This window comes from Pongo pygmaeus, chromosome 6 (assembly GCF_028885625.2).
Source record: "Pongo pygmaeus isolate AG05252 chromosome 6, NHGRI_mPonPyg2-v2.0_pri, whole genome shotgun sequence".
Lineage (NCBI taxonomy): Eukaryota > Metazoa > Chordata > Mammalia > Primates > Hominidae > Pongo > Pongo pygmaeus.
The window spans coordinates 42,117,322-42,144,380 of NC_072379.2; the positions used below are offsets into that span (position 1 = coordinate 42,117,322).

A 27,059-nucleotide genomic window follows, 5' to 3' on the forward strand; every position below is an offset into this window, starting at 1 on the left:
AACTCCTGACCTTGGGTGATCCACCCGCCTCGGTCTCCCAAAGTGCTGGAATTACAGGCGTGAGCCACCGCGCCCGGCCCAAAGTAAATAACCCATCTTATTCCTCAGAGAAGAGAGAGAATTCGCACACAGATATTTCCCTATTTGCACAAGATAGCATCAGAGAATGTGCTTATATTCTGTAAGGATACTTTACAGTTTTAATAGTTGTTCAGGCTGGGTGTGGTGGTTCATGCCTGTAATCTCAGCACTGTTAGAGGCTGAGGCTGGCTGATCATTTGAAGTCAGGAGTTTGAGACAAGCCTCACCAACATGGTGAAACTCTGTCTCTATAAAAATACAAAAAATTAACCAGATGTGGTGGTGCGTGCCTGTAATCCCAGCTACACAGGAGGCTGAGGCAGCAGAATTGCGTGAACCCAGGAGGTGGAGGTTGCAGTGAGTTGAGATTGTGCCACTGCACTCCAGCCTGGGCGACAGAGCAGAGCAAGACTCCATCTAAAAAAAAAAAAAAAGGAATTGTTCATAGTAAAGACTTTGTAAAAAGTGAAAAGTGCCATTTGAGCCTCAGTGTTTATGTAATACTAGACTGGGTGACCGGTGCCTGCAGACATGATTAGCACTGTGGAAGAGAGGGGCGCAAAGTCTGCAGCATCTTATGACATAGTCACTAATCAGGCATTTCTCAAGAGCTGCCTGTTAGGGTTTGCCTCTTGGATGACCTCACAGTAGGGTTTGGTGTTGGTTTCCTGGGCATGGGCGGTCAGTGTCAACTTTCATAGCACCTGCAGTTCAGGCTCTTGACCTGCAGGTGTTGCTGTAGACAGTAGGTTGGTGACTTTGCCTTTGCTCGTGCTGGGATGCTGACAAAAATCTCTGAAAGGCTGTGTCAGTTCTGGGCTTTTCCTTTTGAAAAATCACGAGCAGAATTCCTTAACAAAGAAGAAGGAAAATATGATAGCACTAAGAATGTCAATTACTGCCTAGAAACCGTTGTCTTTGTGCTGTATGCTTGGACTGGGTTTTTTTTTGTCCTTTGGATGAGGAACAGAGTGCTCCAACACTGTTGGTGTGCACTGGGCAGTGACAGGGCCCTGGGTCCAACTAGGCCATTCCTCCTGCCCTGGACAGGGAAGAAGAGTAGTGGCAGTGTACAAAGAGGATGTCATGGAACAATTTGACATATTAACCCCTTCTAGGACAAGCCCATTAGAACATAATACCTGAGAAAACTGTTCAGTACTTTCTCTTGCTTTGGGTAGTGTGGCCTTTGTGCCCAGTTACAGGGACCTTGGTGCTTCTTGGGAAGGGAATGGCATCATTTGGAAGATAAATTTCAGGTTTCCTAATGGTGTCCTTGGCAGATACTTCATCATCATCATCAGGCTGCTCCCTCCTGACTTGGTCTCCGTAGGTATGGGCACTCTTCACTCTTCTCATCAGCAAAGTCTTTTCCAGTGGTTCATCCCTCTGCTTTCCCCAGCAGGTAACCGTGCCTCCTTGGAGTTTGCACTTCATTTTACGTTATTCCTTTATGGCTGACTGTGCCCACATTTTCAGTGATTAGGGGCAGAGACTTACTCAGCCTTTCTCACTTCCTGGTCCTGTGTGAGATGACTCCCAGTGCATGCCGAATTCCATTTCTTAGTACCTCTTCTTTCGTTTTGCTTACTGTTTTCGCTCAGTCTGTTATAACAAAAATACTGTAGCCTGGGTGGCTTATAAACAACAGACATTTATTGCTGACAGCCTCTAAAGGAGGCTAGAAGTCCAAGATCAAGGTGCCAGCAGGTTCATTGGTGAGGGCCCACTTCCTGGTTCATAGACTTCTGTCTTCTCATCGAGTTGTCACATGGTGAAAGGGGCAAATGAACTCCCTTAGGCCTGTTTTATAAGGCCACTACTCATACTCACGAGGGCTCTGCCCTTATGACCTAATCGTCTCCCAAAGGCCCCACCTCCAAATAACATTACTTTGGAGGTTAGGTCTTTAACATGAATTTTGGAGGGACACAAACATTCCTTCTATAGCGTTCACACACCTATCATGACATCTGTGGCTCTTGATGTCCCTTGGGTGGGCTGTCAGGAGAATAGAAAGGTGCCTGCGCTCCAGGCCTGAGACTTCTTTCCGTGTGTAGGCTCACACTGCTTGAGAAATTTGGGTTCCTTGTTTCGTCTTTAAACAGCTTCTTCCTTTACTAGTCAAGGCTTTTTCAGGTGCCCATTGCAGGAGACCTCTTGGTAGAGTCACGGGGGCTTAATCAGAATCCCCTTCTCTCCATATACCCAACCCCATAGACTGTGGTGAGGATTGAATGAGACCTGCTTAGCATGATTCCTGACAGAGTGTACACTCAAGTAGATACTAGCTATTATCGTTACTATTATTTCTCTTAAAAAAGAAAAAGCTTTTCATTTTTCTTTCTGATTATACTCAATGTACAATATTTGGAAAATACAGATAAGTATTTAAAGAAAATCCCTTCACTTCCTATTAACTTTTTGGGATATTTTCTATAGCTTTGCTTTTCTTTCCTTCTTTCTTTTCCTCTTCCCTTTTCTTTTTTGAGACAGAGTCTTACTCTGTTGCCCAGGCTGGAATATAGTGGAGCACGGTGCAACTGTAGCTCAGTGCAACCTCGACTTCCTGGGCTCAAGCTGTCTTCCTACCTCAGCCTCCTGAGTGGCTGGGATCACGGATGTGTACCACCATGCCTGGCTAATTTTTAAAAAATTTTTTGTAGAGACGAGACTCCCTGTGTTGCCCAGGCTGGTCTCAAACTCCTGGGCTTAAGAGATCCTCCTGCCTCAGCCTCCCAAAGTGCTGGAATTACAGGCATGAGTGTCTGTGTCCAGCCTGTTTTTTTCTTATGCATGTAAACATATACATAAATACATGTATGTATATTTATACAATTTTATTACACTTTATCTTCTTTTATGCTGAACAGAGTATCCTTAGCATTTCCTGCATTCCTTTTGCTGATTTTGAATTTGCGATGTAGACCAGCCTGGCCAGTATTGTGACAGCCTGTCTCTACTAAAAATACAAAAATTAGCTGGGTGTGGTGGTGCATGCCTGTAGTCCCAGCTACTCAGGAGGCTGAGGCAGAAGAATTGCTTGAACCCAGGAGGCGGAGGTTGCAGTGAGCTGAGATCATGCCACTGCACTCCAGCCGGAGTGACAGAGTGAGACGTCGTCTCAAAAAAAAAAAAAGAAATGAATTCGTGGTGTACACTGTTAAGTGTTGTCTACCTGACGTGGCTCTTGTCCTTGGATGAGGGCATATGCTGCATAGTATGCACTGAGAGAGAATAATGAATAGAACGCCAGGGGTTGAGGGATGTCTGTCTGTTTCCCCTCAGATTCAGCTATCTGTGGACCCCACCTGGGGATTGAGCCTTAGGCCACCTGGCTCAGTCTCATCTTGTGTCATAGCTGCTATTTCACCTTTCCAGTGATTCACCTTGAAACTGCACCTTCTTTAAGAAAGCTCAGGCATAAGAAGCCGCCAAGCGATTTGACTTAAATCACAAGTCAGGAAAACCTGATTTAAGTTGTTAGGAGGACTTTTAAAAAATTCTCACAAGAAACATTGCATTTTTATTTTTTATTTTGCAGTTTATTTTTATTTTGCAGTGAAGGTTATATGCTTCATTTTTAGAAAGCAGTGTTGAGTTTGCTGGATATTGAAGTTATATCAGAAAATAACCTGGTATCTTAACGTTTTCAGAGTTGGATGGGTTGGGGGAGCATGCGGTCAGGGAGGAGGAAGAGGAGTGTTAGAATCATCTGTGGAGTTTTTCCCCTGGAAAAATGTGTATTTCCAAAAATTGAGAACCAATGATCTGCTTCCTTTTTACAGGTGAAGAAATTGAGATGTACAATGGTCAAGTGCTTTGCTTAAAATCATACATTTAGAAGGTAGGGCCAGAGAGTTATTGGGAATTGAAGCAGAACTACCTCGTGGACTAACTGAGGATTTATTTGCATTGCTGTGTTACAAAAAAGCAACTAATTACCATACTATCTGAGAGATACTTTTTAAAAACTAGCCAATTTCTTTTAAAATAACCAACTTCTATTTGAATATTTTTCTCTAATAATAGTTCTTCCTTTTATGCTAGCTTGGTTTTTTTTTGATGTTGGAAAGGTAATATATGTACTTCACAAAATGTTTATTAGGTAGAATTTGAAATACAAAAGACAGTAGACAGAAGAACATAACTCCTCATGTGCTCATTGCCCAGTTCCAACAGCAGCCTGCTTTTCTCCCTCCTGGGTTATTTTGAAATAAATTCTGCCTTGTATCACTTCATCTGTAAATATTTTCTGCCACTGTTTAAACTTCCAGTTTTCTTATAGTGTCCTAATTAAAAGAAAGTTTTGTTTGAATCAGGCTACTAATAAGGCTCCAAACACCAATGCCTCATAGTCAACCCTCCATTTTTCTCTCTCTCTTTTCTTTTTTCCCTCAAAATTTATTTGGTAAAGTAAATCAAGTTGTTTGTTTGTATTTCCCACTAGCTGGATTTTGCTGATTGTTACCCACATGTGGTTTAGGATGTCCTCTGTCCTATTTCCTATAAGTTGGAGTTGGATTTAGGGTAACATTTTTGAAAGTTAGGAGAGTATGTAATAGAAGCAGGTTCTTCCTAAAGGTGACTGTTGTTCAGTATCATCTTTTGCAAAATTTTAATATTTTATATGTATGTATATATTTTCCCTACTATATATAGTACACATGCACAGACAAAAGCACATCTGTGAGTGTTGCCTTTGTCATATCCCTGGAATGTGCTGTGAACCCTTGCACTAGATAAGCAGCTGACACTGACTGAATACTTCCTGTTGCCAGGTAGCTTCTCCTTAGTGTACACATAGGTTTTTCACTGTCCTCACAACTCTTTGAGGCTGGTCTGTTGCCTTCCCATTTTGTAGTTTAGGAAACTGACCCAGGCTCATGTTGTTGAGCAGTGGAACCTAGTTTGCCTTTGGGTGGTTTGCCCTGAGATTCTCTGCTATGTTAAAATGCTGATGTTCATATTGTTTGGTCCATAAGACATAAAATAAAATAAAATGCCTGGGTCCTTGCTCTAGAGATCTGATTTAATTGGTCTGAGTATGGCCTCTTCTGTGTCATGTCTGGATTTTCAGAAGCTTTGCAGGTGACTCTGATGTGTGGCCAAGATGTTTATTAACTGCCATGTAGTATTCTGCTCTGTAGATCTTATTATTTAATGAGTCCCCAAGGGGTATGTACTTAAGTTGTTTCCCGTGTGCCAGCATCACAAATGATGTTGCAATGAATATGCGTTTAAGTGTCTCTTGGAACATGTGTATGAATATCAGCTAAATGAATTCCCAGAACAGGAATTACTGGGTCAAAGGGTATAGCATTTGTAATTTTGATGGATGTTGCTAAATTGGCCTCAGGGAGTTTGTGTCAGTTTGTTCTCTCACTGCTAGGTTGCTAGGTTGTCTCAGAGTACCCGACCCCATCCTAGGTGTTAGCCAGAGTCCCTAACTCCTTTCTAGGCTACTGTTACCTTTTCTTCTTTGGTTTTCTTTGAAATGTCATTCACTTTTGAAATATCTTGGATTTAACTTTGTGTATGTTTCTGTATTTTTTTCCATTCTGTGTATTTACAAATACTAAACCATTTGTTCATTTTGTTTGTTAACACCACGCTATTTTGTTTCATAGCTTTATAATACGTTTTAGCACTTGGTAGAACTAGTGTTTAATCTTTTTACCCCCAGACTTTTCTCAAATATTTCCTTAAATTAATTTTTGCATATGAAAATTCTGTTGAAATATTCATTGAGAATACATTAAATTTATGTTTTGGATTAGGGAGAATTGACATCTTTACATTATTGAGTCTTTTGGTCTAAGAAAAGGTTATGTCTTATTTACTCAAGTCTTGCTTTATGTTCTTCTGTAGAATTTTAATCTTTTTATTCAGTAAGTCCTATACACCAATATTGAATTCTCTTACTGGTTTCTAATAGTTTCTCAGTTGATTTTCTTGGATTTTCTAGGAGTACAGACTATTTCTTATTTATAGTAGTATTTTAGTAACGACTATATTTAGTAATACGTCGTATATGTATTTGTCACATTTAGAATTCTAAATGTAATTGTATTTTTTTCCTCCTCCTCAAAATTTGTTGCTGAGCAACTGGAAGGATGGAACTGGCAGCCACTAAAGCACTGGAGGGGAAGTTTCTCAGGGTTGATTGGGGTTGGTCATGGCTTCCATCAATCTGAGAAGCTGACCAGTGGTCAAGGTGGCATTACTGAGTAGGCAATAGACACACGAGTCTGGAGTTCTGAGAAGAGTAGGGACTGGGATGGGCATTTGGAAAACATTAGCATTTAGGTGCATTTAACCATAGACTGGGTAAGATCACCGAGGCAGTGAGGGTGGATGGAGAAGACAAACCTGAGAGCATTCCAGGAGCCCTTGTGACTGGTGCAGTAACCCCTTGATTAGACCTGTTGCTTCATCTCTGGTTTGTTCATGGAGTCCGGATGAGCACCTAAAATCCTGTGTCATTTTGTGAGTCTTTGTCACCCCTTGCTTCTAAGAGGTATATCTAAGGTCTGTGTGTCACTTCTACTCTGTAGTGGCCTCAGTGTGTCCCTGGGTAGGTGATTCTGTGTTCTCTAGCCTATGAGTGGTGGCTGTAAACACTTCTATGTGTTTACACACTCCTATGTGTTTATAAAAAATCTCTATGTGCCTTTCCTGTGCAAACTGCCCTTTATGTGTCTTTTCTTGTGGCCACTCATGCTTGCCCTGCTCATTCTGTCAGCAGAGAAGTCGGGAGGAGGGGAGTGGGACTGACCTAGATCACCTGGCCCTGAGCTGGTTGTTACCATGTGCAGTTGGCCCTCTGTATCCTTCGGTTCCACATCTGCAGATCCAACCAACCTTGGATTGAAAATACTAAAAAAGCCAAAACCATAAAAAAATAACGATACAACAATAAAGATAATACAAATAAAAAATATTTAACAACTATTTACATAGCATTTTCATTGTATTAACTATTATAAAGCTAAAGATGATTTAAAGTATACATGAGGACGTGCATATGCAAATACTATACCATTTGATATCAGGATATCCGGGACTTGAGCATCGTTGGATTTTGGTATCCTTAGGGCTCTTGGAACCAGCGCTCTGTGAATACCAAGGGACAACTGCATATCTACTCGTTGGGTATCATTTGTCGTCACCATGCAAGGCAGGAACTTTGTTCATTGTGGATTCTACTGCCTGGCACATAGTTGGTACTCAGTAAACAGCTAAACAAATAATGATTGAAGTTAAAAGTCACATTGAAGATGATCAACCTTTGAATTTTAACATATCTCATGAATGCCACTCTTCAGTAACGTTTAGTTTTTCTCATATTTTCACATTTGTGTATGTTCTCTGTCTTCTTAGGGCAACTCAGAGTTGTACTTTAAACTTGGTAGTAGTTTGAACTCTTGTTTTGGTTTGGTCAAAGTAAAGATAAATAAAAATAGTTAAAAGTTAAACTTGCTAGTAGAGTCCTGAGGCCACTTCTCTGTCTTCCAGCCATTGTGCTGAGCCATCAGGCTGTTAGCTGCCCCTTCTGGTTTTGTTGTTTGTGCTCTTGTCCTTCTTTCCCTTCCCTCATGGGCTGCTTCCCTTGCAGCCCCTGAGTTACAGATGCCCAGGACTATGCAGAGCCCGGTCCACGCAGGCCTTGTGCTCTCTGAGCCACGCTGTGAGGGAGTTGGAGTGACCTAAGTTTTTGTATCTCCTTTAATTAAGCCAAAGAATTTGCTGTGGAAGCAGCATCTGAGCGAGAGGCTAACATTGGGGGGACCTTAAGCTGAGCCTGGGCTTGTAGGCAGCTCTGTCCTGTAGAATTTGCTTTGAGACCCTCTGGAATAAGTCATCTCAAATGACTTGTCTGTGAGTTCTGTGAGCTGAGAAATCAGATTTGGAGCCTGTTATCTGGTCTTTAAAATAGCAGCTGTGGGATTCTGAAGAGTGAGGGTCAGATCTGTGGTCGGGCTGCTGGCTGCTGTGGTATAGAGTCAGTGTTCTTAGCTAACCAAATACTAGCATATTCTCTCTCTCATATAACTGTTAATGTCTGTTTATTTTTTGGTCTTTTAAAAAAATCTTTGAATTTTAGATAATTCATATCTACCAAAAAAAATTGCAGAAGTAATGCAAAGAATTCTCAAATATGCTCTTCAGCCAGCTTCACTGAATGTTAGAGTCTTTATAATGAGGGATTACCATTAGCTCATCTGTAGACCTTGTTTAAATTCTGCCTGTTGAATCATGTCCTTTATCCTTGGCTCAGGCTTCAATTTGTTATTGTCATTGTATTCGTGGTTGTGTCTCTCTTCAGTCTCCTTTATCTGGGACAGTGACAGTTTCTTAGTCTTTTCATGACCTTGACAGTTAAAGAGAACTGGTCCTTTTCTTTTCCCTTCATTGCCATTTTTTTTTTTTTTGGTGGAATGTCCCTCATTATAGTTTTGTCTGATGCTTCCTTATGACTGTATTCGTGTTACATATTTTTGGCAAGAATACCACAGAAGAATACCACAGTGGGCCCTTGGTGTGTCATGCCAGGATTTGTCCCATTCCTTCTGATGTTAATTGTGATCATAACTGTGATCATTTGGCTGAATGGATGGCTGCACATTTCTTCCACTGTGGAGTTACTGTGTTCCTTTTTGTAATTAATAAGTATCTTGTGGGGAGATAACTTTGAGACTAGATAAATATCTTGTTTCTCAGCATACTTTTACCATTAATCTTAGCAACCACTGATTATTCTTGCCTGAAACAATTATTACTGTACTGTTTGCTAAATGATTTTCTATTTTTATCATTCTTTCTCCATTTATTATTTAGAATTATACTTGTCAAAAGACAAAATTATAACAAATTTAGTTTAAAGATCTAGTTGGCTTTTGTGTTTCTAGAATTGGGCAACATCTCATTCTATAAAATAGAATGAGTATTCCCATGAGCTGACCAAAGAAGGTAGGTTTTATAGGCAGAAAAGGGCTGAGAAAAGCAGACACAGAGAACAAAAAGCAGATGGGTCGTTTCAAAGTCACTTCCTCATAGGGTTGAAACAGAGGAGTCTTCCTTACCTGCTGACTCAAATTGACTGAAATCTCCTGTTTTTTTTTTTGGTTTGTTTGTTTGTTTGAAAACTGGCCCTTTTTAAAGTTCATTTTGACTGTCTCCATTCTGGTTTGGTCTGGTGTGCTGGGGCCTTGTGCAGGAGCTCAGTCCAAAACAAATGGACTGTAAGGACTGTAAGTTTCACATGCTGTAAGGAAGAGCTTTTCTTTCTCCTCTACTTATTTATTAGTTCTTGGTGTATGTCAGTGTGTATTCATGGATAGTTATTCCATAGGTTATGGTCCATTACTGTTGTTTAATTGCTCAAGTGGCCTCTTCCAGTTGACTTTTCCTGTTAACATGTTTGCATCATTTTTCGAGCACTTCTTTATTTTCTTGTACACTACAGGAAGTTCCAGGTTTGAGTTCTTTTCCTGCCCTGGCTGTGGAATGGACCCCTTCTCCAAGAAGTCCTTGGGTTTTGATAAGAGATTGAGATTGCAAGCCAAGAGCTGGGCCTGCTGTGTTAGTTGGTGCTGTGGTATCAGGCTTCTAGACTCTCCCAGTGGATGAGCAAGGAGGATACCTGTCTCTTGCCTTGTGGTTTGCTCCTTTAATCTCTGAAACTGTTACATTTATCTTTTTACTTTCTGACTCTAGTCTTTTTCCCCCTTTTAAAAAAATTATGTTATGGAATAAGAGTATGAATCTTGGAGTCTAGAGACCGTGCGTTCATTTGCAAGCTCTGACACTGATAAGCTGTCTGGCAATGAACAAATTATTTCGTCTCCCTGGGCCTTAGTTTTCTTTTCTTTTTTTTTTTTTTTTTGCAGTTTTTACATTTATTTAAACAGAAAACATGCACACGAGCTGTCTACTCATTTTCTTCACTGCGCAGCCTGGCATTGGGGTTGGTGACTCTGATGGCCAGTTGGGCAGCTCTTTCCACGATGGCTTTGCCGTTCTTGGAGGAAACATTGTGAGCGATCTCGGCACAGTAAGATTTGTTGCACATCAGCAGCACTTCCAGCTCCTTGACGTTGTGGACCAGGAACTTCCGGAAGCCACTGGGCAGCATGTGCTTTGTTTTTTTGTTGCTCCCATAACCAATGTTGGGCATCAAGATCTGGCCCTTGAATCTTCTACAAACCCCGTTGTCAGTGCCTCTGGGTTTCTGCCAGTAACGCTTAATTTTGACATATCGGTCTGACTGGTGCCGGATGAACTTCTTGGTTCTCTTTTTGACGATCTTGGGCTTCACAAGGGGTCTGAGGGTGGCCATGATGCCAAGGAGGAGATGGCTGCCACCTCCATAGGCAGTGCCGAGGAAGAGAGCCTTTTCTTTTTTTTCTTTCTTTTCTTTTCTTTTTTTTTTTTTTTTTTGAGGTCTTAGTTTTTTTCTTATATACAGTAGGGTGATAACAATTAAAGGGCTGTTGTAAGGATTAAATGAGATAGTATAATTAAAGCTTTCAGTATAAGCTAAGTACTAGGTTTGGTTCTTGGATTCAGCAAGTATTTATGGAATACTTTTTTTTTTTTTTAGGGCCTTGGGGCAAATGGGGTTTAAGATTGTCAGCCTGCCCCAGTCTTTTGCCCCGTCCCTGCCGGGCCTCAGTGGGGACCTTGATCTCTGACCTGCCCCTTGATCAAAGAGCTCCACCTCTGACTTGTTCCTTGATCTGGGAGCTTGAGTTCTAACTTGGCAGCCTGGATCAGGGTGATCGGCCTCTGGCTGATGCAGAGGAACCTCTGGCCTCTCTTTCTTCCCTTGAGCAGTTGTACAATTTGAGTCAGGAAGGGAGAGAGGATGGCTCCTTTCTGGCCACCCACTAGCAGAAGTTTTGGAGTGGGCGCTTCGCCGTTCCCATGTTAAATGAGCAGTTCTGATTCTGTCTGGGCACATTCTGCTTCTGAAAGCAAAATTTCACACCGATCTCTGTGGGTGGTATTATTGTGAGGACCATTGGAAGGAACTGTCCTTCCTTCCCTCCTTTTCTGTCATAACTTTTCTATCTTTATTGACCCATTCTTCAGTAGGGGTGAGATGCTGGTTCAGGAGGCCCTGTAATAGCAGCACACTCTGCCCTGCAGAGGCTGGAGGAAGTGACACCCAACATTCTTCACCACAGGGGGCTGGTTAGGGTGAATGTGGGGAAAGAAACCAGCCAGTGCCCCTCAGTCTTCACTGCTGATAGCTGAGCCACACCATAGATTTGGACCAGAATCTTCTCCCAAGGAGGGCCAGTGCTCTCTTCCCATGACCCGCATAGCAGAGTCTGAAACAGCAGTCTGAGTGGGTTACACGTTCCCTCACCTGGTGGGGCTTTGTGACCTAGCGGTTCATGGGAAGCAGGGGTGTTTGCACACTTTCTCCCTCCTGCCCACTAGCATGCCTCCTGCTTTGCAGGCTCACCCAGAGCTTTCTATTCTGCTGCTGCTAGAGCTTCCCAATAAGTGGGTAGGTAGGACTAGCTGTGACCTAGAAAACACTTAGCATTATCCAAATGTCCCTAGTGAAAAGCTGAATAAAGCAGGAGAAATGTCACTTTGGATGCTCAAGTTCTCCTAGGAGAACAAACTTCCAGACCTTTTGTTTCCCCTGATTTTTGAAGGCAGCATGGCTGAGCCCAGAACCACATGGCTGAGCCTGGTACCAGAGTGGCTGGCAGGATGAGCACTTCACAGATTGGTGTGGTGACTAGCAACCTCCTTCCTGAGGCCTTTAGGGCCCTGCTGACTGTACTGGGTCTTAAGTAAGAAAAACAGAAAACCGTTTCTCCCTCCAAGGAAAACAAGCAATAAACCCCATGTACATACCTCCCTGGGCTCTGAATAAGAAAGGAAACCAGGCATGGTGGCCCCAGAAGTGTTCAGGGCATATGGGTATGATCCCTTGCCCGAGTGGGTTGGCAGTGTCCTCTTGAGGGGCTTTTTGTGTCTGCTGAGTATTTTCCAATTTAGGGTGACTCGGGATGGGATGAGGATTCTTCAACTTTTCCCTTGTTTTTTAGCTTTTTTCCTTCTCAAGTTGGCCCTGGGGTGGCTGTCCCTGCTTCTAGGTGGCATTATGAGCTTTACATTGGTGCAGTGCTGGCTCCTGGCAGCAAGCATCTGGCTTATACCACTAAGATGTCTCATGTGGGGTGGCTGTGCCACCCAGGCTTCCATGGTCCTGGGTTCACTGGTCATTTCTTTCCCAAAAGTATGCATTCACGAGGTCAGCTTTGTATCTTTGGGGCCAAGCATCTGTGATTTTGCTGCTCTAGTTTTTAGATTTGACTCTCTTGTACCCCTTTTACCCTGGAACTTCCTATTTTTCCTTAAAAGTTTTTCTTTTTTTTTTAACTGGTGTTTTGAAAAATGCTGTATGCATATATCAAAAGCAATTTGAGAAGTACGGGAGGGTGTATTGTGGAACTTTGGTGGTCTTCTCACTCACGGCCCTGTCTGTGGCTCTGTTCTGCTCTACACAGAGAGGTGACTGTGTTTATCCACTCTACCCTAAGTGGCTGCTGTTACCAGCATCTGGTGTACCGGTTAGGAGATATTCTATGAAAATACAAGCATACTTATCTATGCCTGTCTTCTTACTTTTTTCTTTTTTGGTTAATACAGTTTATTTTTAGACTGACTTTAGGTTCACAGCAAAATTGAGCAGGAAGTGCAGAGAGTTCTCCCTGTGCCCATGGCCTCCACGATTAATGTCCCACATTCTCTACTTTTTCAATTTTAACCTTTCCACAGATGATAGTGGCTGTATACACTGCTCATCCACATCAGTCTCAGTGGGTGTCTGCTGTGTTCTCTAACGGCTGTTCAGAAGTTTCCCACTTCATGTGGACAGGCCTTAAGGTGTTGATGTTTTACTGTGTGAACTGTGCTGTGGCTGTCTGTGTATTCTCTCAGCCTCATTTCTGGTGGAATTACGGGAGAATGATGTGAGATGACTGTGAGATTTTTAAAATCACTGTAAGTTTCTTTATAGTAATATAGAGGAAAATTAGAAAATACATGTAAAAAACACTAAGATTAAGGAAATTTAAAATGCTCTCTGGAAATGTCCTGGGGATGTCCCATGCTCGTGTGGGGTCTAGGGCATAGGGCGGAGAGCAAAGCGTATGTGTTTGAACTGGTGCTGCTGAGGTGGGGCAGAGCACAGGTGTCAGCTTCTGCTTCCACCTTTGTTTGGGCCCTTCTGCTCCCCTGCCACTTCCTGAGCCCTGCCCTGGGCTTGGCCCCCGGGATGGATGTGGGTTATTGTTTTTGGCACTGTAAGAGGAGGGAATTTAGAATAAGGAAAAGAGGGTTGAGATTCTGTACTAAATGCCAGTGTTGTTCGGTGTCTTAATCTAAAAGCCGGAATGGGGATAACGCTCCTTCTAAAAGGGTATTGGTCCATAGAATAAGAAAAAATTAAAGCTTATGTAAAGATTTGGTGGGCCGGGCATGGTGGCTTACATCTGTAATCCTAGCCCTTTGGGAGGCCAAGGCGGGCAGATTACTTGAGGCCAAAAGCTCGAGACCAGCCTGGCCGATGTGGTGAAACCCTGTCTCTACTAAAAATACAAAAATTAGCTGGGTGTGGTGGTACATGCCTGTAATCCCAGCTACTCGGGAGGCTGAGGTGGGAGGATTGCTTGAGTCCGAGAGGTGGAGGTTGCAATGAGCTGAGATTGTGCCATTGCACTGGGTGACACAGCAAGACTCCACCAAAAAAAAAAAAAAATTGTTAATCTAGTCAAGGTACATTTCTCTGCCTGATGTTTTCTGAGACATGGGTGTATGATTTGTCTGGGCTATATTGTGTTCTAACCCAGAGGCCCTGAAATGAAAAAAACGTAACTTAACTCAAATTAATGGGACTGTGGAGCTCTTTTTCTTTCTAGTTGGCCTGCTGTCACTTTGAGGGACTGTTATTTGGAGGAAGTTAATTTGGGAAACGATTCTTGCTTCGTTTTCTTTTCTTTTTTTTTTTTTTTGAGATGGGGTCTTGCCCTTTAACCCAGGCTGGAGTGCAGTGGCATGATCTTGGCTCACTGCAACCTCTTCCTCTCGGGTTCAAGCAATTCTCCTGTCTCAGCCTCCCAAGTAGCTGGGACTACAGGCGTGCACCACCATGCCTGGCTAATTTTTGTATTTTTAGTAGAGACGGGGTTTCACCATATTGGTCAGGCTGGTCTCGAACTCCTAACCTCAGATGATCCACCTGCCGCAGCCTCCCAAAGTGCTGGGATCACAGGCGTGAGCCACTGTGCCCGGCCAGGAAATGATTCTTTTGGTCCCTCATACTGCTTGTGAAGTTGTAGAAGTACTAAATTCCCATTTCATCCAGAAAATATATTTCTTTGAAAATATCCGTTGATTTTTTTTTATTTAGTAAAAATACATTCCTTTTGTAAATAGATAAAACTCAAGACCCCTTTGATCATCCCTCAAGCCCAGTATTCTCCCAGAGATAACAATTGTTCTTGGGCTCACCTTTTATTTATTTATTTTAATTTAGTGATTCCAGTTTTTAATGTTTAAGATCGCTTGTTGATTCTTATGAGTGTAATATCCTCTCACACCACTTGGAGGCTGTTGATTGTGCCTGTTTTTAAGTCCTGTGTCTTTACTAACTCTGTGTTCTGCAGCATCACTTCTTTAGGTGTGGAATTTGTTGCCCTTTTCTCAGGGTTTGGGGATACTCAGCTGTGTATTAACTTTTAAATTTGAGGTTCCTGTTAGCCTGTCTGGATGCTGCATCAGTTTTCCAAAATTGGTCTCTAGACATTGTTGGTGGCTTGGCTGGGCATGGACTGTATCAGCTGCTAGTTCTCAGGGATGGCAGGCTCCGTGCCCTCTGTGGGTGTCACCAGCTTGTCCTCCCAAACCAAGTGTCCAACTCTCCTTCTCTCCGGGTTCAATGCCACTTGGGTTCAAGTGAGTGGAGTTACATCTGTGTTTTGGGGGAGGGACAGGAGGTCATTCCATTGTTATACCCTAACCGCATTGTCCCTTGATACTCACAAAGACAAACTAGAGCGGGCTAGGGTTTCTGGGTATCTCTGCCTCCTGATCCTATCGGGATCAAGACACACCCAGGCTGCACATGTAGCCTTTGCTTAGTGTCTATATTCAGTGCCAGCAGCTATCTCATGAGGGCCACGGGCACTCATACAATGCAAAAGATACTATAAATCTCTTGTATCTTTGTGTACACACACACACACACACACACACACACACACACACACACTCATACAATGCAAAAGATACTATAAATCTCTTGTATCTTTGTGTACACACACACACACACACACACACACACACACACACACACACACACACACACACACACACACACACACACACACACACACACACACACACACACACACACACCCTGGGTGTGTCTTGATTGGTAACCCAAAATACACAGGCCGTGTTGCTTTGGTGATGAGTATTTTCAAAAAGGCAAATTACATTTTAGTAAAGGCCAGAATCAGACATGTTGTATTCCTGGAAAATTCACGATATAATAAAAACATGCAAAAAATTATTTGGGTTTTTATCTAAAATTGAGTTAGGTTACAGGCTCAGATGAATGTTAAACAGCTTCTGTCTACCTGCATGTCTAATGGGATGTGTGAAGGTAGTGCAGGGCAGGGGACAGTGCCCATTGACTGCCCCAAGGACACCTAACGCTGCCCACACACTCCCAAACTCCCAGGAGGCAGGGCCTACCCTCCCTTTGAGAGCTACTGATCAAGTAGGAGTTTTCTGTTTTCATTCATATTTGAAAAGTTGGAATAATCTGCTTTATAATTTCTTTATTCCCTGAAAAGTTAAGCTAATAATATTGGTCAGTGTTTTCCCATTTAGGAACATTTTCTGAACATGTGGTTATTAGGGGATTTTAGAGTATAAGTTGTGTATCTGTTAATTTTTTCTGGGTAATTATGTGGTTGAGATGCTAGTGGCACACATTATGGTTACATTTGTTCAGTAACTGTAACTGGAACCCTGGAAATTAGGCTTCTATAAAATTTCATAGCAATTCATGAAATGTTGTTTATAAGCAAAATGTACCCAGCTCCTTGACTAAAGTTACCTTAAATATTCTTAAAGATAGAGAGGTAATACACATTTCTTTTTCTCTTTCTGTATGTGTGTATATATGAGAGAGAGAGAGTGTGTGTGTGCACATGTCCCTGATAATTCCTATCTCAGAGCAGTGGAAGGCCTCTGAGTTTGATAATATGCTTTGCATGTGCTATATTTGTAGACTGCCTCAGAACATCTCTTGGGGAGACTACCTGGGTTCAGGGACCACCTGCCTATGCACCTGAATCATGTGAGCCCTGATTTTGTTTACCACGGAGCCAGGCACTTGAACACTGTCCCATCCCAACTGTGTCCATCCCAACTGTGGACAGCTTTCACATGGTCCACCTCCTTGCCTTCCAGGACCCCTTCCTCCCTTCTCCTTGGCTTCTGTGGCCCTGCACCCATGAAGGCCAGCACAGGCACCACCTTCTCTAGGAAGCATTTCTGACATTCGAGAAAATGAGCTTTCACACAGTCTGGGTTAGGGCCCGGATCCCAAACTTTCTATTTCTTTGTTTCCTCCCCCTTTCAACCATTATGGCTGAGGTGTGGCCATACTGCATGTCACATGGCTGTTGAAAGACTCCTTTCTCTCTCTCTTTGGTGCTTCTTCAAAGGCTCCTTCACTTTCAATGGTATAGGTCAGATTGTACCATGTGTCTGCGGCTGACTCAATCATGGTAGCTTTTCTGTCCTTGCCATAGCATCCCTAACAGGCAGGAAATGATTTAGTCTTTATGAGTGTGCCTCCCCCCACAGGGAGACAGCCTTTTCCTGTTGCAGATCACACTGATTTTTAGAGAAGACTTCTCTTCATATGCAGCTTGCCCTTCTATCCTCCCATTCCATGTATATGTGGCATACCTTCTATGATGTTTCAGGCTCTGTTCTAGCAGTCAGACATATAGAGTGGGAGATGCTGAAGGGGCTCACAGTTTAGGGGGAGCTTGGAGAAACTGTTGCAATCCCATGTGATGAATGCAGAGGAAGGGTCCAGACCCATTTTCTGGAATGTCAGAAATACTTCCTGGAGAAGGTGATGCCTGTGCTGGCCTTCATGGGTGCAGGGCCAAAGAAGCCAGGAGAAGGGAGGAAGGGATTCCTGGAAGGCAAGGAGATAGAAGAAAGCATTTGAGTTGTGTCCAGAGAATCCCCTTGGGAGGGGTATAGTCTTGAAGGAGCGTTTTGAGATAAGCAGAGTTGAACCCGTCGGGTTTTTAGGCCTGTTGTCTAGGACCACCTAGGATATGTGGTAGGAGAAAAGAATTATTACACAGTTCAAATACGTTTTTAAAAATAATGAAAGATTTTCCAATGGAGGAAAACTAAAATCCTTTAATGCAGATTTTGCAAAAAAGCGTTTTTGCCTGGTGTTGACTAGTGTAGAGTTAATTCATTTGGAGTAATGTTTTGTAGTATTTGTGAAATTTAGTATAGGTTAGAGTTAGTACTGGATCCAGGGTTTAAACTTTTGTTTTCTCTTTCTTTCCCCCCAGATTAAAGCATCCTATCCTTTTCATCTTAATTTCATTCATATCTTCATATTACGTTTTTGAGATAGCTGTTTATTTTTTTGAGGGGAAATAGTGACATAAATAGGTTTAGAACCTTAGGTGGCTTAAAACCCCAGATGTAGTCAGTGGTAAATTTTTTTTTCTTGGTTAGTCTAGTTTTGGTGTTGGTAAGTATTATATATGCTGGTGGGTTTTTAAAAAGGGCACGTGATAGAGTCTGGCATACTATTTGGAGTCTTGTGGTAGCTGCCCACTTCCTGCTAATGCAGTAGAGCATGTTCATAATGGCCTTCTACGCTTTCCTTCCTAGGGCAGGCCATACTTAGTCATACCAGGTAAGAAATATGTTTTAAAATTTTAGTTAAACAGTTATGATGATACCTTATAGTTTACTTTGCATTTCTTTATTTATAGAAAGATTACATTTCCTACACAGTGATTTACTGTTGGTATTTCCTACTTTGTTAACTCATTAACTCCACTTACTCATTGATGGGAGTCTGGATATTATCCTTCTGTAGAGTTTTACAAATCCTCACATTTTCTTATTCACTGCTTTTCTTCTATCAGTTGATTCACTGAATTTAGTGTGGGGATTTTACCACATCGATATTGCCTTCAGTGATTTTCTTTATGTTAGATTTTAGAAATTTCTCTTTGCTTTAATGTTGTAGGCTAAATATACCATTCCATTGTCTACTAAAGGGCTCAAGACTGTTCTTTAATATTGTTTGATTTCTTTAAAATGAATTCCACTGTGACTTGATCAAGTTTTGTATTATACCACTTGGGGACTTTAATTGATATTATGTTAAAATTGCATATTAACTTGAAGAGTATGATCAGTTTTGTTCTCATTAAATTTTCCTGTTAAAAGGAAGCATATCATTCTATTGTTGGTGGCTTCCTTTTTTCTCTCATTAAATTCAGTTACAGAAAGTTGCCCTCAAGAATTATACACAAATCTCATGTGTCCTCAGTTCCATTAATAGCCATACAGTTAACGTTTGTGTTGCTTTTAGCAATGGTATCTCCTTCTCCACCATATGTTATAGTTATGTGACAGTTAGGAAAGCAGTTGTTTAATTAATTACAAAAGTAATTTGGAAAATTTGGAAAATAGAATTATCCATTTCTATCACTGTTATTACCTTATTCAATTTTCTTCTGATTAAAACAATTATATTTGCTAGTTCTTTATTAGACAATTATAATATTAGAAAATACATGACCACAGGGCTAGGCGTGGTGGCTTATTCCTGTAATCCCAACACTTCGAGAGGCCGAGGCAAAAGGATTGCATGAGCCCAGGAGTTCCAGACCAGCCTGGGTAACATAGTGAGATCCCGTCTTGAAAAATTAGCCAGGCGTGGTGGTGCGTGCCTATAGTCCCAGCTATTCAGGGGGCCGAGGTGGGAGAATTGCTTGAGCCCTGTGGGTCGAGGCTATAGTGGGCCATGATTGTGCCACCGCACTCAGCCTGGGCAACCAAGTGAGGCCCTGTCTCAAAAAAAAAAAAAAAAAAAGAAAAAGAAAATTAAGAAAAATCCATCTACAATAGAATATATATATAAAAAAAAACTTGGGAATAAATTTTTAAAACTCCAAAACTAATAATACTCCCAAAACAACACAACAGTGTTGAAAGGAATTTCTTCTTTATAATCCTGCAGCCAGTGTCAATATACTGTGAGATGTCCTTGCACACCTTTCTCCAGGCGCATACACATGCTTGTATGCATGCATACACATCACCACACACACACACACACACACACACACACACACACACACACACACACAGCACTCCCCCTTTCTAATCCTGCAGCCAGTGTCAGTATACTGAGATGTGTCCTTGCACACCTTTCTCCAGGCTCATACACATGCTTGTATGCATGCACACACATCACACCAAGTATACATGGCACACCACACCAGATACACGTACGGTTTTAAAAACTTGAGATATAGTTCACGTATCTTAAAATTTGTACTTTAACATGTACAATTCAGTGTTTTTCATATATTTACAAGGTTGTGTAACTACTGCTATTATCTAATTCCAGAACTTTTTTTTTTTTTTTTTTCCCAAGATGGAGTTTCGCTCTTGTTGCGCAGGCTGGAGTGCAATTTCATAATCTCGGCTCACTGCAACCTCCACCTCCCAGGTTCAAGTGATTCTGCTGCCTCAGCCTCCCAAGTAGCTGGAATTACAGGCATGCTCACTATGCCTGGCTAATTTTTTGTATTTAGTAGAGACGGGGTTTCACCATGTTGGTCAGGCTAGTCACAAACTTCTGACCTCAGGTGATCCACCTGCATCAGCCTCCCAAAGTGCTGAGCTTACAGGTGTGAGCCACCACGCCTGGCCCCAGAACATTTTTATTACCTGAAAAAGAACTTTGTATGCATTAGCATTCACTCCTCATTTTCTCTCAAACCTCCCAGCCCTAGGCAATTACCAGTCTACTTTGCCTTTGTAGATTTGCCAATTCTGACATTTCATATAAATGGAATCATACATTATGTGGCCTTTGTGTCTGGCTTTTCTCACTTAATGGAGTGTTTTCAGGATTCATCCATGTTGTAGCATGTATCAGTACTTCGTTCCTTTTATTGACAGAATAATATTTTATTGTATGGACATACTTCATTTTGTTTATTCATTGGTTGGTGGGCAGTTGGATTGTTATTATGAGGAATAGTGCTATGAACATTTGTGTACAAGCTTTTGTGTAGACATATATGTTCATTTGTCTTAGGTATATACTTAGGAGTGTAAATGCTGGGTCCTGTTAAACTGTATGTTTAACCTTTTGAGGAAGTGCCAGGCTGTTTTCCAAAGCAGTTCCACCATTGTACACCAGCAATCTATGGGGATTCCAGTTCCTTCACATCCTTGCCAAAACTTGTTATCATCTATTTTTTTTTGATTATGGCTATTCTAGTGGGTATGAAGTGGGATCTCATTGTAGTTTCCATTTGCATTTTCTAGTAACTAAAAATGTGTATTTTTTCATGTGCCTTATTGTCTATTTGTGTATCTTTGGAGAAATAACTATTCAAACTCTTTAACCATCTTTATATAGTCTAGATACAAGTCCCATATTACATATATAATTTACAAATATGTTTTCCCATTAGTTTCGTAGTTTAAAACACGTATTCCTAAGTATTTTAGTATTTTTTGAGTCTATTGTAGATGGAATATTTCTTAATTTCATTTTCAGATTGTTCATTGCTAGTTTATAGGAATACAATTGATTTTTGTATAGTGATCTTATAACCTGCAACTTTGCTAAATTTGTTTATTAATGCATAGTTTTTAGTGGATTCCTTAGGATTTTCTATATACAAGATCTTTTCATCTTCAAACAGATAATTTTACTTTTTTCTTCTCATCTGGATACTATTTATTTATTTTCTTGCCTAACTCCCCTGGCTAGAACTTCTAGTACAATGTTGAATAGAAATAGTGAGAGTAGGCATCCTCGTCTTATTCCATTCATCAGGGAAAATGTCTAGTGTTTCACCATTGAGGATGATGTGAGCTACAGTCCTTACTTTTTGTTAAATCTCATGATTCAGTTGACAGAATCCTCTAGTAACCTCGCTAGAAAGTGACCATGACACAGAAAGTTTTTGAGACCTCATCAAGGGTTACCAACTTCCTTGATTTGCCTGGGATTGAGAGATTATTGGGACATGTGAGTTTTAGGTTTTTTTTTTTTTTTAACCAGGTTATATCTGGGTAAATAGTTTACCTAGGACTGAGGGAATTCCCAGGATGTGGGACTAATGCTGCTGAAGCCAGGAAAATCCTGGACAAACCAGGATGAGCTTGTTACCCTGCCACGTGCCTGAAAATGCTTTTTTTCTATCTTTATGTTGGATTGATAGTTTGAATCTGTAGAACTTAAGGTTGGAAATATTCCCTGCATTCCTCCATTTTCTTCTAGCTTACAGTTTGACCCTTAGGAAGTTGATGTAATACTTTTTTTTTTTTTTTTTTTTTTTTTAGACTGGTCTTGCTCTATCACGCAGGCTGTATAGCAGTGGTGCGATCATGGCTCACTGTAGCCTCGACCTCCTGGGCTCAAGCAGTCCTCTCACCTCAGTCCCCTGAGGAGCTGGGACCATAGGCATGTGCTACCATGCCTAGCTAAAGTAGAGATGAGGCCTTGATATGTTGCCTAGGCTGGTCTCGAACTCCTGGGTTCAAGCCGTCCTCCCATCTTGGCCTCTTAAAGTGTTCAGATTATAGGTGTGGGCCACGATGCCTGACCCTGATTGTGCTTTTGATATGACAAGTCAAGTGCAATAGTGAGAAGTGGGGAAAGAGTAGAACAAGGAGTTTGCTCGAGTTTAACCTTGTGCTGGTACTTGCTGGGCCTTTAAAGCTGAAGATTCATGTCTTTCATATCAGAATTTAAGAAATTTCCTTAAATTCTTTCTGGTTATTTGCTTTCCTTTATTTTCTTTGTTCTCTAGTTCTTCAGTTATTCAGATATTTGATCACTAGTTTCATGTTTCTAATTTTTTTTTCCTGTATCCTGTGTCTCTGACTTTTTATTCTTTTTGTGGGGAAAACCCACACATGACTTCCTCGACTGTGTTCTCTAATCCTGGTGTTGAGGTTTTTTTTCTTTGCTATCATTATTAGTTTCTAAAAGCTCTTTTTTTGTTTTCTGGAAGTGATTGTTATTGTTGTTTTTTAAGCAATATTCTTTACTTGTTTCAAGGCTGCAAAGTTGTGTCATTGTTCTGAGCAGGTAGACACATGCTCTCATGTGCTCTTACACATGTGTTCTTATACTGACATTTACCTGCACTAATGCACACTCACATGCACTCACACACTTGCGCTGTCACGCACACTCTCAATGCATACTCACATGAGCTGTCACACATATGTACACACACAGTTTCTCACACACATGCCTGAAGGATTGGGCATGGAGGGAAAGAGGGAAAGGTTTTGTGTGAGGAGCTTGTGGAAGAGGTAACAATCCTGGGCCAGACTGGCTGGGAGGATGCAGTGAGTTGGGAGATGTGCAGTGATGGGAAGAAGAAGTGAGGACTACAGGCCTTGCAGGAAAACAAACCTGATCCCCAATAAGATGTGGTGACAGATGAGCATGTGAACTGTGGATGAGAAAGGACCCGGTGCAGTGCCATACACACGCCAAGTATTGTTGCTCTTTATGCACATAAGAAACATGCGATTGACTTCAGCTAGGAGATAACTGAGATGTAAGTGGAAGTGACCAGCAGAAAGTTGGAAATGTAGTCTGAAATTTGAGGAAGAGAAGCAGAAGTTGGAACTTGATTTGGGAGTCAGCATCTTACAAGTGGTAGTTACTGTCTCTGAAGGGAAAAGGATAGAAGTCAATGCTCAGATGGGAGAGGTCCATAATTATGGGGCAATTAAGAAGAGGAGCTTGTAAAGAAGGATAAGATAAAGAAAAAAGCAAGTCTAAGTATTCCAAATCAAAGATTTAAAAGAAAGGGTGTGTGTGTGTGTGTGTTTTGAGACAGGGTCCTGTTCTGTCACCCAGGCTAGAGTGCAATGGCATGATCTTGGCTCACTGCAGCCTCAACCTCCTGGGCTTAAGCAATCCTCCTACCCTGAGCCTCTGGAGTAGTTGGGATCACAGGTGCATGCCAGTGTGCCTGGCTAATTAAAATTTTTTTTTTTTTTTTTGTGGAGATAGCGTCTCATTATGTTGCCCAGGCTGGTTTTGAACTCCTGGGCTCAAGTGATCCTCCTGCCTTGGCCTCCCAAAGTGCTGGGATTATAGGCATGAGCCACTGTGCCCAGCCTAAAAGAAAGTTTTGAGAAGGACTCAGTCTAATCTGAGCTGAAAAACAGTTGAAAGGATTGACACTGGGTGTGGCCAGAGGACCAGGTCACAGAGGCAGCAGGCATAGCTCACGGAGGTGGTCGAGGTTAGCCTCAGTGGTTATATGCTATGAATGAAGAGCAGATGAAAGGATTTTAATTCAGTCATTTAATAATAATTTGACCAAACTTGATATTGGTAGGAAGGTAGACCAGGAGATCATTCTATTCTTGTGCTCTTTGCAAACTATTTTGACATGGGAGTTTTTATTTTTATTTTTATTTTTGAGACAGAGTCTCACTCCGTCGCCTAGGCTGGAGTGCAGTGGCTCGATCTCAGCTCACTGCAAGCTCCGCCTCACGGGTTCACACCATTCTCCTGCCTCAGCCTCCCCAGTAGCTGGGACTACAGGCGTCCGCCACCACGCCCAGCTAATTTTTTGTATTTTTAGTAGAGACAGTGTTTCACCGTGTTAGCCAGGATGGTCTTGATCTCCTAACCTCGTGATCTGCCTGCCTCGGCCTCCCAAAGTGCTGGGATTACAGGCGTGAGCCACCATGCCCAGCCTTTATTATTTTTTTTGAAACAAGGTCTTGCTCTGTCGCCCAGGTTGGAGTGCAATGGCACAACCACAGCTCACTGCAGCCTTGACTTCCCGGGCTCAAGCAGTCCTCCCATCTCAGCCTCCCAAGTAGCTGGAAGCACAGACATGCACCACCACACCCGGCTAATGTTTTTATTTTTGTCGAGATGGGGTCTCCCTATGTTGCTCAGGCTGGTGTTGAACTCCTGGGCTCAAGCAATCCTACTCCCTTGGCCTCCCAAAGTACTGGGATTACAGATGTGAGCCACCATGCCTGGCCAAGCTTTTATTATTTACATTTAAAGATGTTTTAAAATCCCAGCATGTTGGCTTGTGACGTTCATCTTTCCTGTGTGCCTACCTTTCCTGCAGCTTACTGTGTTGTTTGTGTCAGATATTACCTGGATCTGTGATTGCTGAATAGATGTGCTGCTATTCAAAGCCATAGAGGTCCTGCCAAGTCTTAACACCATTTTAACCTTCATCTTGGGGTTAGATGTACGGAGTTATAGGAGCAGGAAATTAAAGTCCAGAAAAAAATTCTTAAAAATGATTTAGTGCTTTCTCCTTAGGGCTGGAATCTTGTTTCTAGCAATATAGCTTATCTTCCAAAGAAACCACTATGGGATTCTATGGACATTGTTTATTTATTATTATTATTATTATTTATTTATTTATTTTTTTTTTTTTGAGATGAAGTCTCACTCTGTCGCCTAGGCTGGAGTGCAGTGGCGCAATCTTGGCTCACTGCAACCTCTGCTTCCCGAGTTCAAGTGATTCTCCTGCCTCAGCCTCCTGAGTAGCTGGGATTACAGGCACGTGCCACCTTGCCTTGCTAATTTTGGTATTTTTAGTAGAGATGGGGTTTCACCATTTGGCCAGGCTCGTCTCAAACTCCTGACCTCAGGTGATCTGCCCCCCTCAGCTTCCCAAAGTGCTGGGATTACAGGCGTGAGCCACCGCACCGGGCCAACGTTGTTTATTTTTAAAGTCACATCTTCCCAGCCGTCTGAGCTGTTATGTGGAACTGTCCTGTGCCTCCATAACAGTAATTAGGTTTTTGGGCTGGGAACAGAATGTCCCTGAAATCCAACAGCTGACTTTTCCTCAGAATTGCCCAGAACAGCAAAGATGGAGGAAGTCAATGTGCAAAGGACTTTTAAAGCATAACATCAAAGGAGCTACAGTTTAGTGAATTTACATTTATGGCCCAAGTGATATCAACCTTTTGTGTGTGTGAGTTCTCTCTTAATTGAGTCACAGAGCAGCCACATGGCTGGTTCTTGTCACCTGGCCAGGCCAGTCCCTCACTCTGATGGCCTTTCCTGACTTCTGACTTGATTATATTTTAAATCAAACCACTCATCACAAATGAGTGATCTTATGACCATTTTTTCTTCTCCCAAAAACATTTAGAAGGAGGTATGGAGTCAGAATCCCGAGCGCCTGTCTGCCTGCAGCCAGCTCCTGTGCTTTGTTGGCTTCCTGGGATTCATGCCCATCCCAGGGAGAAGCTCCTGTGAGATAGTCCTGGTGGAGGGCCTGTGTCTTCAGCGTGTCCACACCCTGGCCTTGCCCGATTAACTGAGTAAAGGAGTCCCTTCTCTTTTGTCTCTGAGACTCTCGGGCTCTGTTGCCAGGCTGGAGTGCAATGGCACGATCTCAGCTCACTGAAGCCTGCTGGCCTCAAGCAGTCCTCTTACCTCAGCCTCCCAAGTAGCTGGGGTCACAGGCGTGCGGCCCCCATGCCCAGCTAACTTTTATATTTTTGTAGAGGTGGGTTTTCGCCATGTTGGCTAGACTGGTTTTGAACTTCTGAGCTCAAGCGATCATCCTGCCTTGGCCTCCCAAAGTGCTGGGATTACAGGTGTGAGCCACTGTGTCTGGCCATCCCTGGGACTCTAACTCCTGTTTGCTTGTCCCTGGGACTTGGGATGGGCTGTCTCCTTCCTGGGCTGCCCTTGACTCTGGTTTGTATTTAGTTTTGAATCAAGGCAGCCACCATCCTTGTAGCACAGGGAGGACATTTTTGCCCTCATCAATGGTACTTTCTCTTGACTGTGATTTTTTTTCTTCTCTACAGATGACTTTTCTCCACAAATGGCCTTTGATTTTATTCATGAGATCATTCCAAACAGTGAATACTTTGTTTTGTTTTTTCTCTCAGGTGACTCTGTCAACCACTAAATACTAACTCTGGCTTCCTTTCCTCTTTTTATCCTTCCTCTTTGCCCACCTTCTTTTCAACTTAGTCCATTTTGTTTTCTTATGTACTAAACTGCATGTATTTAAAGTACACAGTTTAATAAGTTTTGATGTATGTACACCCCTATGAAACCATCACCACAATCAAGCTAGTGAACAGTCATCACCCCCAGAAGTTTCTTCGGACCCCCTCCTGCTGCCTATCCTTCCACCTCCATTCCCATCCTTAGGCAACCACGGCTTTGTTTTCTGTCATGATAGATTATATTTCCTAGAATTATATAAATGGAATCATATAGTATGTACATTAAATATTTATTTAGTTTCTGAAAATTGCAGTAAAATACAAAAAAAATTTACCATCATAACCATTTTCAAGCGTGCAGCTATGTGACATTAAGTACATTCACGCTGTCATGCAACCATCATCGCCATTGAGATCCAGGACTTTTAAAAGTCTGTTCTCAAACTGAAACTCTGTACCCATGAGACAGTGACTCCCCTTCCCCATGCTCCCAGTCTTTGGAAACCACAGTTCTACTTTCTGTCTCTATGAATCCGACTCTCGGGGTACCTCATGTAAATGGAATCATATAGTAATTTTTGTCTGTGTGCCTGGCTTATTTCACTTAGCATAATGCCTTCAAGGTTCATCCATGTTGTAGCATGTATAGAATGTCC

The 27,059-nt window shown here is 42.1% G+C and overlaps 3 protein-coding genes across 4 annotated transcripts in view; 1 reads left to right on the top strand and 2 right to left on the bottom strand.

Moving 5' to 3' along the window:
- The window catches only part of OGDH (oxoglutarate dehydrogenase), a 481,583-nt gene that overhangs the window by 227,151 nt on the left and 227,373 nt on the right, over positions 1–27,059 (bottom strand). The gene's annotated exons all lie outside the window — the stretch shown is intronic.
- NUDCD3 (NudC domain containing 3) overlaps positions 1–27,059 on the top strand; it is a 106,692-nt gene that overhangs the window by 12,515 nt on the left and 67,118 nt on the right. The gene's annotated exons all lie outside the window — the stretch shown is intronic.
- LOC129040333 (large ribosomal subunit protein eL32-like) lies at positions 9,964–10,441 on the bottom strand. Its single transcript, XM_054494734.2, has one exon. The coding sequence runs from the start codon at positions 10,421–10,423 to the stop codon at positions 10,016–10,018; it is 408 nt and encodes a 135-aa protein (XP_054350709.1). The 5' UTR covers positions 10,424–10,441; the 3' UTR covers positions 9,964–10,015.

Excerpts from the sequence above, each read along its gene's own strand:
- LOC129040333 (XM_054494734.2), bottom strand. The coding sequence starts at position 10,423 with ATGGCCACCCTCAGACCCCTTGTGAAGCCCAAGATCGTCAAAAAGAGA.